This window comes from Schistocerca americana, chromosome 4 (genome assembly GCF_021461395.2).
Source record: "Schistocerca americana isolate TAMUIC-IGC-003095 chromosome 4, iqSchAmer2.1, whole genome shotgun sequence".
Classification (NCBI taxonomy): Eukaryota; Metazoa; Arthropoda; class Insecta; order Orthoptera; family Acrididae; genus Schistocerca; species Schistocerca americana.
This window is the reverse complement of record NC_060122.1, coordinates 265,860,383-265,873,937: the sequence shown is the minus strand read 5'-3', so window position 1 is coordinate 265,873,937 and position 13,555 is coordinate 265,860,383. Positions and strand designations below refer to the sequence as shown.

Below are 13,555 nucleotides of genomic sequence, written 5' to 3'. Positions count from 1 at the left end.
TCTATAGCCTTAGCGCGGTACGCCACGAATTCTCTCAAGTCAACCTGTTCATCATAGAGTAGTTCTTGAACGCTAAGTCTTCAACTATTTGTTCGATGTATCTAGATCTCTGTCTTACCCTACAGTTTCTACTCACTACTGTTCGCCCTAAGACCAAGTAAATTAATCCCTGATATCTTCAGACATGTCCTACCATCTTGTTCCTTCTTCTTGTCACTGTTTTCATGTGCTACTTTAATCGTCGATTCTATGAAGAATCTTCTCATTTTTTACCAGTCCACCACATTTTCAACGTCTTTCTTTAGCACCACACTTCAGTCGCTTCCATTATCTTCCACTATGTTCTTTAGATGTATAGACTGAACAGTAGTGGCGAAAGATCGTAACATTTTGTGGATAAAACCGTCTTGATCGCTATTAAAATTTTCTTTATTTAATATGCCGTTTCTTCTACTGCCACCTTCAGATATCAGGAATATAAAGAGCGACAGAAGTCTAATATACAACAATCTGCAAATGATTAACAGTTTTTAAAAAATTAATGAACTCTACCGGGGCAAACTGGTGCGATCTCAAAAGTTAATTTCATGAGTAAGTAGATATACTCGTATAAATTGTGTTTTATATTTTTACGGTGAATATTTAAATTTTTAAGGACATCTGTGTTTTTTAAGTATGAAGATAGACAAAAATATGAATAATAAAACGAAATTTGAAGATAACGTCCACCACACTGCCGCCACAGATTTTTGAGCTAACTGTTGGTTGACACCTTGATTAAGAACAGATTTTAACTCTGTAACTTTATTCTGCAAATTTAAAGGTTTTCACATGAGCTTCCTTTTAAAACGCTTTTTTAATTTTTGTATTTTATAGTTTTTGTTGCAGATATTCGGTGATAACAAGTGCCGAAAGATCTAGATGGTTTTATTCACAAAGTATCCACAAAGATCGCGGACTCATACAGGAAACTCATTTCCCCTATTAATTAGCCTGCACCCTCGTCCTACTCCCATTTAAATACGAAACAAAGAAAATGAAATTCATCGCTATATTTATCAATCCTATCATCTCTGACGCTTGTCTTCCTATCCCACCGCGCGTCAAGGCTCCTCTTTCCATCTATATCTCCTCTTTACCATACGGCCCGACTGTTACCTCAGTCTCCTACTGCATCCGCCCCTACACCCAGCCTCGTCTCCACATTTACACTCCACCGCGAGTACCTTGTTTCTGCTCATACTCATCGACCCTACATAATGTATAACATATCCCATTCTCAGCTATCCTTTTGCAGTGCAGGTCATTCAGCTTCTGCTGCCTATTAAAGGCATCGCTTTAATATCTTATACAATAGATCTATATGTTTTACTTAATTAAAAAGATGGAAATTCCAGCCTAAACTGTTTTTAGTGCCATCTATGAAAGTCATTCCTTTAACAATTTGAAAAAAATACATATGTAAATATTTTTGACTTTATGTCTATTTAAACCTACTGGCTGAAGATTGAGACGATGTTTCGCTAAATCCCACAAGCGGCGAAGTTAATAAGACAAACATGAAAAATAAAAATTGTATTTACGCCCCTGTCAACAGCCCCATCTTTTGAAATTCACTCCTTAGATGTGGCCAATCGTAAGGCACATTGCAGACTTAGTTTAACTGGGGACATACAGTCACTCTGCAAAGAAGTCTGTTGACAAATTAATTGTGCACCCTATCTTAGAATATTGTTCAAGAGTGTTGGACCAGCACCATATAGGACTAAAAATAGAGAAGGTATTTAAGGAACGCAGGCACGAAAGGTCGCAGGTTCATTTGATGCGAAAGAGAGCGCCACAGAAATGAAAAAACTTAAAACCGCTACAAGACAGATGTCCATCATCACGTGAGAGTATATTTAGAAATTTAAAATACAGTATTAAATGAAGGATATAGAGACCTATTGGGAGGTACCTGTAGTCTAGGGGTCAGCCTGCACTGTAGCTCAGAGATCTGGCTGGTCTCTGTAACAAAACAATTGATTGAAGGGATCAACAACTAACTTCAACGGATGTCGTGTGACGTCCGCTACGACTAAATAAGAAAAAGGTCAGATCATTGATCAGTGATCAAAATAATGTCAGCCTTAGGTTCGAAATCCGCCACCGCTTAAATTCTGATTATTAATCAGCATTGGCGGCCGAGGACTTCTGGCATAAGAAATCACCCTTATTTTGTCAACAGCCTTGTAAAAGAGGGCAGAGACACGGAAAGATGTCTTGTCCTTTTGGTGAAAAATTGCCCCTAAGGCGGAAGAATCAGCAATGATCAACGACATGAGGATGTAGAATGCAATGGAAACCACTGCATTAAAAACACGTAACGTTCATCCACAGAACATGTGCCTTGTAACTGAAAAAGTGTCATGAGGCTCTCTTCATTGGTAAAAGATTCCAGAATAGTCCCCCATTTGGATCTCCGGTAGGGGACTTCAAAGCCGGATGTGAGCATAAGAAAAAAATTGCAAAACCCGAGGAAGGGCAACATTCCATGAAACGGGACGTGGAATGTCAGAAGCTTGAACGTGGTATCAAAGCTAGAAAATCAGAAAAGGTAACTTCGAAACCTCAATCTAGATGCAGTAGGAGTCAGTGAAGTCAAACGGAAAAAGGTCAAGGACTGCGAAGAAACCAAGGGTAACAGAAGAAATACTTCAGTTGATCAGTGAAAGGAGAAGGTACAAAAATGCTCAGGGAAATCCAGAAATACAGAACTACAAGTTGCTGAGGAATGAAATAAATAGGAAGTGCAGGGAAGTTAAGACGAAATCACTGCAGGAAAAATACAAAGAAAAAAAAATGATTGTCGGAAGACGGGCTCAGCATATAGGAAAGTCAAACCAACCTTCTGTGGACTTAAAAGCAAGGATGGTAACATTACGAGTGCAATGGGAATGCCACTGTTAAATGCAGAGGAGAGAACGGTTAGGACGAATGTGTACATTGAAGGCATTTATGAGGCGGAAGATTCATCTGATGTGGTAGAAGCAGAAACCGGAGTCGAGTTAGAAGAGATAGGGGATCCAGTATTAGGTTCAGAATTTAAGAGAACTTTGGAGGTCTTAAGGTTAAATTAGGAAGAAGGGATAGGTAACATACCGTCAGAATTTTTAAAATTATTAGGGGAAATGGCAACAAAACGACCATTCACGTTGATGTGTAGAATGTATCAGCGTGGCGACACACCATCTTACTTCCGGAAAAATATCATCCACACAATTCCAAAGACTGCAAGAGCTGACAAATGCAAGAATTATCGCACAGACAGCTTAACATCTCATACATCAAAACTACATATGGGTATAATATACAGAATAACGGAAAAGAAAACTGAGAATGTGTTAGATGACGATCAGTTTGCCTTTAGGAAAGGTGAAGACACGAGAGTGTCAATTCTTACGTTGAAGTTGATAATGGAAGCAAGACTGAAAAAAAATTAGGACATGTTCATAGGATTGTCGACCTGGAAAAAGGGTAACGTAAAGTGGTGCAAGATGTTCGAAATTCTGAAAAAAGTTTGAATTAGCTATAGGGAGAGGCAAGAGGGAATAACAAAAGTTGACAACCAAGAACGAAGTGTTCCGATTAAAAAAGGTGTAAGACAGGCATGTAGCCTTTCGCCCCTAATGTTCAATCTATACATTGAAAAGGTAATGTTGAAAATAAAAGAAAGGTTCAGGGATGGAATTAAGCTTCAAGGTCAACGGGGATACGATTCACAGTAGTATCCTTTCTCCCGTCAAAATCTTCAGCTTCCTGTAAAATTCCTTCAACTACAATCTAATAATTTCACTACTATCTAGCAGTCAATCACGGTAAAACCCAAGTAATAACCAAAGGATGAACCATTCATTGAACTCAAATATCTCGGAGTAAGTAATCACCCTCACGTTTTTGGATTCCCAGTAAACATTACAGAACTTGTGAAAATTATTAAGCATTTACCTCTCTCAAATTCTTGGAACGCTTCCCGAAATCTTATACCACATTCGAGTTGCACACGTAATTCCAACACAATAGGTCGTAAAAACATGAACGGGCCACATACAACTACAACGAAAAATTAAATATATAGCGAGGCAGAAGCTCAGAATTTTCCGGAACAATGATTTATAAAACAATGCGGTCGCCATCCTAATATGCAACAAGTGCATGGTAGCAGAGTAACAGCACAAAACACTATCTTCATTACATGCAGTAATTTTAATTTAAGGGAAACCCTTTTCACATGGAAAAAATGACTTTAAACTACGTAGTAATTATGCACTGTACAGGTCAGTAATGCTAAATGTGGCGTCGTAGCTACGCTAATTCTTTTAGCAACACTCTTAGACGAATTACATCACAGATTATCTCAGCCAGACAATTGAAACATGAAAATAGTCAATATTCGGTAGGGTAAGTATCATGCATTCTTTCTCACTTGAGCAACCGTAAGTTGTATGAATAAGATTAGTAGAGAGCTGGTTTTGTAATCTAATGAATTTTGTAGTCTTTTCGACGTACGAAATAAAAGTCCAGAAACTAGTCGTATATGTGTGTGGATAGTAAGATCTGTTTCTTAATGAAAACAGATGGTTTGGTTCGCATAACTTTACATTTCAGCGCTTTCATGTAGAAAATATAGCGATCATTTTTAGATATTTGACGTGAACACAGTTCGTACAAGTGCAAAATTTTACCTCAAAATTTCCTGGAAACGTGTTTTTTTTATTCATTTCAATCTTTAAAATATTGCAGTAACTAGGCAGCGGGAGGTCATTAATATCTAAAAATGAAAATAGTAAATCAGATTTTTTTTTGAGTAATCAGTCTTCTGATTGGTCTGATGTGGCCCGCCACGCGTTCCTTCCTGTGCCAACCTCTTCATTTCAGACTAGAGACAGCAAACGCCGTCCTCAATTATTTGGTGAATGTATTCCGATCTGTGTCTTCCTCTACTATTTTTGCCCTCTACAGATCCCTCTAGTACCATGGAGGTTATGCTCTAATGTCAGAACAGATGCTCTATCATCCTGACCCTTCTGCTTGTCAGTGTTTTCCATATATTCCTTTCCTCACCAATACTGTGCAGACTCTTCATACCTTACCTTATCAGTCAACCTAATTTGCAACATTCGTCTCTAGCACCACATCTCAAATGCCTCAGTTCTCTTCTGTTCTTGTTTTCCCACAGTCCATGTTTCATTACCATACAATTCAGTGCTCCAATCGTACTTTCTCAGAAATTCCTTCCTCAAATTAAGGCCTATGTTTTATACTAGCAGCTGTCTCTTGGTCAGGAATGCTCTTTTCGCCAGTCCTAGGCGGTTTTGGATGTTCTCCTTGCTCTGTACTATACTGGGTATTTTGCTGCCTAAGTAGTAGAATTCCTTAACTTCTACTTCGTGACCATTAATCCTGATGTTACGTTTCTCGCTGTTCCCATTTCTGCTACTTCTCATCATTTTCGTCTTTATTCTGTTTACTCTCAATCCTTATTCTGTACTCATGAAACTATTAATTCCATTCAGCAGATCATGTAATTCTTCTTAACCTTTATTCGGGATAGCAATGTGATCATCGACTCGTATCATTGATATCCTCTGATCTTGAATTTTAATTCCATCCCTGAACCTTTCTTTTATATCCATCATTGCTTCTTCAATGTACATATTGGACAGTAGGGGCGAAAGACAACATCCCCGCCCTACACATTTTTAATCCGACCACTTCATTCTTGGTCGCCCACTCTTATTATTCCCTCTTGGCTCTTGCACACGTTGTATATTACCCATCTATCCCTAAACTGACCCCTATATTCCTCAGAATTTCGAAGACCTTTCGTCACTTGACATCGTCGAACGCTTTTTCCAGGTCGATAAAGCCTTTGAACGTGTCTCGATTTTTCTTTAGTCTTACTTCTATATCAACAGCAACAGCAGAATTGCCACTTTGGAGCCTCTGCGTTTCCTAAAGCCAAACTGATCACTATCTAACAGAACCTCAATTCTCTGTTCCATTCTTATGTAAAATTATATCTGTCAGCAACTTGGATTCCAGAGCTGTTAAAATGAATGTACGATAATTCTCGCACTTGTCGGGTCTTGTAATCTTCGGAAATGTGTGGATGACGTTTTACTGCAAGTCACATGTTCTATAACCAGCCTACCTTCCATCATGAATAATCGTTTTGTTCTCACTTTCCTGAATGATTCTAGAAATTCTATCCCTTGTGCTTTATTTGATGTAACTTTTCCTAAGCTCTTTAAGTATATATTTTAATATTGGATCTTCTGTCTCTTCTACTTCAACCCCTGTTCGTTCTTCTAACATGTAACCAGGCAAGTCTTTCCCTTCGTGAAGCCCTTCAACGTGCTCTTTCCACCTACTAGCTTTATCCCCTGCATTTAACAACGGAATTCCCATTGCGCTCTTAATGTTATCACCCTTGCTTTTAATTACACTGAAGGTTGTTTTGACTTTCCTATATGCTTAGTCAGTCTTCTGACAATCATTTCTTTTTCGATTTCTTCACATTTTTCATACAGCCAAGTCGCCGCAGCTTCCTTGCACTTCCTGTCTATTTCTTTCCTCAGCGACTTGTATTTCTGTCTTCCTGAATTCCACTGAACATTTTTGTACTCCCTCCTTTCATCAATCAACTGAAGTATTTCTTGTGTTAACCATGGTTTCTTCACATTTACCTTCTATGTTTCCATTCCAACTCCTGTGTTTGCACTTTTTGGAGATGCTCAATCATCTTCTGCTGAATTGCCTTATATCCATACATATAGCCTTAGAGAACGTCAAGTGTACCTCTTCATTCCTTGTTAGTTATGTATCTGACTTCTTTACTTATTGATTATTACTGACTAGTCTCGTAAACTTCAGCCTACTCCACATCATTATAAATTGTGATGTGAGTCTGCGTCTGCTATTGGCTACACCTTACAATCCAATATCTGATTACGGAATCTCTGTCTGACCATGATGTAATCCAACTGAAATCTTCCCTTATCCCCCAGCCTTTTAAAAGTATACCTTCTCCTCTTGCTTTTCTGTTATTAGACTCTTCCCTATTACCGGCTGAAATTTTTTGCAAAAATCGATTAGCCTTTCTCATCTCTCATTCCTAGTACCAAACGCATATTCTCTAGTAAACATTCGTCCATAACTGCATTCCAGTCACCATTTAAGAACTAAACAAACCGTTCAGTATCCTCATGTACTTTCTACGTGTCTTCATACGCAGTCTGAGAAGTCGGTCTGCATACGTGAACTATGGTTGTCGCTGTTGGTTTGCCGTTGATTGTGGTATGAAGAACCTTATTACTGAGCTGTTTACTGTAATCCATTTTTGGCCCCATCTTCCTATTCATAACGAATCGTAGCATTTTCTGCTGCTGTTGGTTTTACTATGTACTCATCCGACCAGACGTTCTTCTCATCTTCCCATTCTCTTCACTGCCCCTTGACTGAGCCTTTGCATTTCCCTTTCCAGATTTACAAGCTTTACTACCACATTCAAACTTCTGACATTCCACGCCTCAACTTGTAGAACGTTGTCCTTTCGTTGTTTCTTCAATCTTTCTGTCATGGTCACATTCCCCTTGACGTTGCTCTCGCGGAGATCCTAATGGGGGACTGTTCCGGGATCTTTTGCCAATAGATTAGGTCTCATAATTCATTGAAACCAACAGTGAAAAAAAATCGTTTCATGCCGGGTACTGATCTACTACTGTTGAATAGCTGCATCCGAAATAGACTAACTATTTCCAGACATAGCGAAGCTGCAACACGCACCACAGGCGCGGTACTTTTTCTGTAGCTTAATGCAGCCGAGTTCAGACAAAATGCCGGCACCCTGGTGGAGCAGGGCCATCAGAGCTGTCTTAGTCACCGTGGCAGGGCGGCTACCTGACTCCGGCCCGCCTGTTCGTCTGTTCTTACAGCCAGCTACGTGGCGCGTCACTAGTACTTCCGCGTCGCTTTCTGCTGCCGATTCTGTCGCTTGCACAACTAACAGAGAGTTTGCAGATATTATCCCTCTTCCACTTTTGGATTTTTATTTGATAAGTTTACTCAATAATTAATTGCATGGATACTGGAAGAGACATTGTTGCAGTTCAAGCACAATAATAATAGCAGTCTCTGGCTCGACGGCGAGCTGTTAATTTTTGAAATGGACGCCACTTCCGCTAGTTGTGTGTCATTGATCTATCCGATTTATCCAACCAGGGAAATTCGACCTACAGTCTCGTAGCAATTCCTGGCTAAAGTCAGGGAAGTACGGTGTTTCGTTACTACCCTCTTTGCTTAGGTTCATGTGTGAAATGTTTCGGCATTTTGCAGTCAGTGAGCTTTAGAAAAAGCATACCCCCGAAATCTTTATAATTTGATCATTGTAAGTAAGACTTAGTAGTGATTCTGATGTTTTTGGTAAGTTGCGGGGAAGTAAGTATAGCTCCGTGGACACTGATTGGCATCCAAATGCCACATAACTTTCCAATCCCTTACAGCGTTTCTGTACGTCGTTTGATTTTCCGCTGTACATATGCAAAGGCAACTGTTGTACATTATGGTGCATCTTGCACGGTATTCTGTAAATCATGAGGGAAGGCCAGAAGGAAGATTCCTTATTCCTAGACTTCTGGAAAACCTTTGACGTAGTGTTCCACTGCAGACTGTTAGAAGTTCCGAGGGTACAGAATAGTTTTTCAGATATATCATTATATCGAAGAAATATTATCGAACAGAAACCAGTGTTTGGTCCTGTGCGAGTGTTCATCAGAGACAACGATTTCGCCAGGAGCGCCCCAAGGAAGTGTGATAGACCCTGCTCTTGTTGTCTATATACAGTACATAAACGATGTGATGGATAGGGACCAGTCTACAGCTGTTTATTGATGACACTGCAGTTAACGTGATAGTATCGTCATCCAATGACTGTAGAAGTATCAGAATGACAAAAAAAAGAAGAAGAAAGACGCACCGGAAAAAAATTATCAAAAATGAACGGTAATTAATGGCTAGGTATGATGTAGATGTAAATACATAAAATGATTACAATTTTAGAAAAACTGGATTGAAGAGAAGAGTTTCACAAACTGAGGAAGTCAACAATGCGTCGGTCCACCTCTCTTCCATATGCAAGCAGTTACCCGGCCGCGGAGGCTGAGCGGTTCTAGGTGCTTTAGTCCGGAACCGCGCGACTGCTGCGGTCGCAGGTTCGAATCCTGCCTCGGGCATGGATGTGTGTGATGTCCTTAGATTAGTTAGATTTAAGTAGTTCTAAGTTCTAGTGGACTGATGGCCTCCGACGGTAAGTCCCATAGTGCTCAGAGCCATTTGAACCATTTTTACAAGCAGTTATTCGGCTTGGCATCGATTGATACAGTTGCTAGATGTCCTTCGGAGGGGTATCGTGCCGAATTCTCTTCAACTGACGCATTAGATCGTCAAAATCTCGAACTGGTTGAAGGGCCCTGACCATAATTCTCAAAACGTTGCCAACTGGAGAGAGATCCAGCGAACTTCCTGGGCAAGGGAATATTTGGCGAGCACGAAGACAAGCGTTAGAAACTCTCGCCGACATTATCTTGCTGGAATGTAAGGGTGCCACGGATAACAGCCAAAGGGGTCCTACTACGAAAATAAATGGAACCCCAAACCACCACTTCGGACTGTCCGGCCGTAAGGCGGGTGATAGTCGGATTTGTATCCCACCGCTGTCCAGGGCGTCTCCAGCCAAGTCTTCGCTGTTCATCGAGGCGCAGTTTGGAGCAAAACTCATTACTGAAGACAATTCTACTCCAGTCAATGACATTGCAGGCTGAAGATGTGCCAAGAGACGCCATGGACAGCGATGGGATACCGGATTAAACGTCACCCGTCCTTGCCTCCCTTCAGCCGGACAACCAGCGGTTATGGTCTGGGGTGCTTTTCATAGTACGATCCCTTTGGTTGTCATTCACGGTACCCTTACAGCACAGCGGTACGTCGACGATATTCTACGAGCCGTGTTGTTGCCCTTCATGGCAAGTCATCCTGGGCTTACATTTCAGCAAGGCATGACCACCCGCACAAAGCGAGAGATTTTGTTTACGTGCTAGGAAAACATTGCCTTGCCAAGTGGTTCAAATGGCTCTGAGCACTATGGGACTTAACTTCTGAGGTCATCAGTCCCCTAGAACGTAGAGCTACTTAAACCTAACCAACCTAATGACATCACACACATCCATGCCCGAGGCAGGATTCGAGCCTGCGACGGTAGCGGTCGCGCAGTTCTAGACTGTAGCGCCCAGAACCTCTCGGGCACCCTGGCCGACTGTGCCTTGCCAGAAAGGCCGTCGGATCTCCCCCTGCTGAGAACGTATGGAACATTACAGGCAGGACCCTCTAACCAGCTCGGGATTTTTATGTTCTAATGCGCCAGGAGGACATCGAACAACTGTATCAGTTAATGCCAAACCGAATAATTAACTGCGTAAGTAACAGTGGTGAGCCAATGCGTTACTGACGTGCTCATTTTGTGAAGCTCTTCCTGTACATAAATCATCCGGTTTTTCTGCAATTGAATGATTTGTTTGTACATTTACGTCACATCTATAGATTTCCGTCCCGTTCGGATAGTTCCTTCGTAGTGAGTCTTCCGGTTTTTTTAAATATATTTTCTGTGTTAGAGTGTACCTGGCGTACGATGTCCATGTACGTCCATACTCGGATACGCCATTTGCAGATCTGTAAATGATAAAAGTATCAGTTGTCCATGACAGGTGGAGCGACCACTAGAGAGCGTTACTGTTGTCCGTGTTTAGTGTTTTTAGCACGTCTGGTATATAAGACGCTTGTATAGCGTGAGGTGCTGAATGAAGACTGTGACGGATATGGGGCTGTCACGTAATCCTGTATGACAGTGTTATCGGCACCTGACATTCGAAAAGGGTCTCACTGTGAGTCACCATTTGGCTGGCTGGTCGAGTAGTACAATATCAAGATTTGTGGGGCATTCGATGTTACAGTGGCCCTATGGACTGGCTGGGTATGTAAGGGCCGGCATACTTGTCTGCTGCGTCTGACGACCTGGGAGGGGGGGGGGGGGGGGGTTCGTCGTGTTGTGCACCAAGCTCATGATAACCCTCCATATCTACTGCTGCCATACGAGAATAAGAAATGGACTCCCTGCAATATTTTGTGTCATTCCGCAAGACTGGTCAGAGACTAGCAACAACTGGACTACGGAATTACCGCTCCATGCATAGGATGCCCTTAACACTACAACACAAACGGCTGAGTATGGAGTGGTCTCATGAACGAGAATCATGGGCAGCTGGCGAATGGTAAGTCATTGTGTTGAGCAATGAGTCGCGATTCTGCACTGCCCCACATGACCATCGTCCGCAAGTACAGCGGTGGCATAGAGAGAGAATCCATTCTTCCAATTATTTGAAGAGGATCAGCGGTATGAAACCTGACATTATGGAATGGGGAGTCACAGTATATGACTTTAGGTCGCTGCTAGCTGTGACTAAGGCAACGGTATGTTCTGTGTCGTCATATGGTACCTCTCCTGTGCAGTATTGCGGTGCAATATTTCAACAGGACAATGCTCGTCCACAAATGGCAAGTGTCGCTGAATCCATTCTTCCAATTATTTGAAGAGGATCAGCGGTATTAGCCCTGACATTATGGAATGGGGAGTCACTGTATATGACTTTAGGTCGCTGCTAGCTGTGACTAAGGCAACGGTATGTTCTGTGTCGTCATATGGTACCTCTCGTGTGCAGTATTGCGGTGCAATCTTTCAACAGGACAATGCTCGTCCACAAATGGCAAGTGTCTCTACTAAACGTCTGTTTGATGTTGAGGTACTCCCGTGAATAGCAATATCCCCAGATCAGCCCCCGATAGAACATGTGTGGCACCACCTCGAACTCAGTCCCAGCGTCAGTATCTAGGATACTAAAGGGCCAGTTACAACAGTAGTCGGCCAGCTTGCCTCCGGAGAGGATACAACTGCTTCATGATACCCTTCCCAACCTAATCAGTGCATGCATCCAGGCCACAGCGGGTACAATGTAATACTGATAAGTGGGCTCATACTGTCAAGTTCTACTCGACATCGCAACCACTGAAGTAACAACACATATCCTGTCAAACTGTGAAGTTTCATTTCGTTTCCTCCTTTACTTGTGGGTAGTTAGTTCCAAGTAGTGTAGAACGTTCACGTCAGGTCTGTTCCGGGGAAGACAAATTTCGACTTCTGCTTATTGGAAGAAACGTAGGAAGTGTAACTTATCTGCAGAGCATAAAAACTAGTCTGACAAAGTCTGAAGAACTAATCGTCTGTTTGAAACTCACACCAAGTTGGATTAAAGAAAGTAAAAGAAGTAATTCACAGGAGTGCTTCTGGATTTGTACCTGTTAGGTTCGATCTACACACGTGTGTTGCGGAAGTACCCCGTGGACTCAAATGGGAATCCCTGGACGAAAGCGATACTGTTAAAAGTTAGACAATCGGCTTTTGCTGCTGACTGCTGAAGGATTCTATTGCCGTCAATCAACATCACGGCGAAGACAGATAATAGAAATTAGGGCTTGTACAGTAGCTTTCCCCCCTCACTTAATTAGCGAGTGGAACAGGAAAGGGAATGTTTAATAGTGGCAGAAGGTACCCACCACCGTGTAGCGTGTGGAGGTTTGCGATCTATGTATGTAGATAAAAATGTAGGCCTATATAAACAATTATGATAAAAAAACAGTATCTTGGAACTAGCAGTGCAAGTGTTTGATTTACACTTCTGGTTTGCCACAGCGGACTTCTGAATTCATTCTATAATTGTTTTACGTCAGCATGTATATTGGAACTCGATAACCTCTGGTGACATTCTAGTACCACTGGCTGGCCTGTGTGATAACAGGCGAAGCTGCAGAATTGCGTCAGCCACGACTTTGTATCACTCGATAACCCCGGGGAATTAGCGAGCAGCTTGGTTAACAGTTGGAGCGCAACGTCGGATGAAGATGCAGGTGGCGGTGATTGGCGCTGGAGCCTCCGGGCTGGCGGCGGCCAGGCACCTGCTGGAGTCTCCACGGGATCACAGCGTCACCGTCTTCGAGCGAGGCGACCAGCTGGGTGGCACGTGGGTCTTCACGGAAAAGACGGGACTCGACGTGGACGGCCGGCCAGTCCACAGCAGCATGTACCTCAGCCTCGAGTGAGTCCGCTCTCCAACATGAGGCCTCGCTTTACCATTCTCACCAAAGTTCATCACACTAAATGCGTGGGGCCTTACATAAGTAATGTAAAATACATTTTTTTTCTGAAAGCAGTTTGGTTTTATTCAGGATTGCAATAAACCGTATAATTCCTCTCGCTTCTGGCTACAAAACCATATTTTTCATCATATTCTCTCTCCTTTCAAAGCGACGGTCTTACTCGACCTTACTTGGAGGGGGGGAGGGGGGGTCTGTGTGTTAGCGTGGTACCACTCCACCGGTCGACGCCGGAGCGAATGTATTGCTGCATCAA

At 42.2% G+C, this 13,555-nt stretch overlaps 1 protein-coding gene across 2 annotated transcripts in view; it reads left to right on the top strand.

Moving 5' to 3' along the window:
- Positions 1-13,002: 13,002 nt before the first annotated feature.
- Positions 13,003-13,555, top strand: part of LOC124612505 (senecionine N-oxygenase-like) — a 37,689-nt gene continuing 37,136 nt past the window's right edge. For both annotated transcript variants that reach the window (XM_047140748.1, XM_047140746.1), the window contains exon 1: positions 13,003-13,241. In XM_047140748.1, coding sequence (XP_046996704.1) covers positions 13,042-13,241 — 200 coding nt within the window. In that variant the 5' untranslated portion in view covers positions 13,003-13,041. The remainder of the gene's footprint in view (positions 13,242-13,555) is intronic.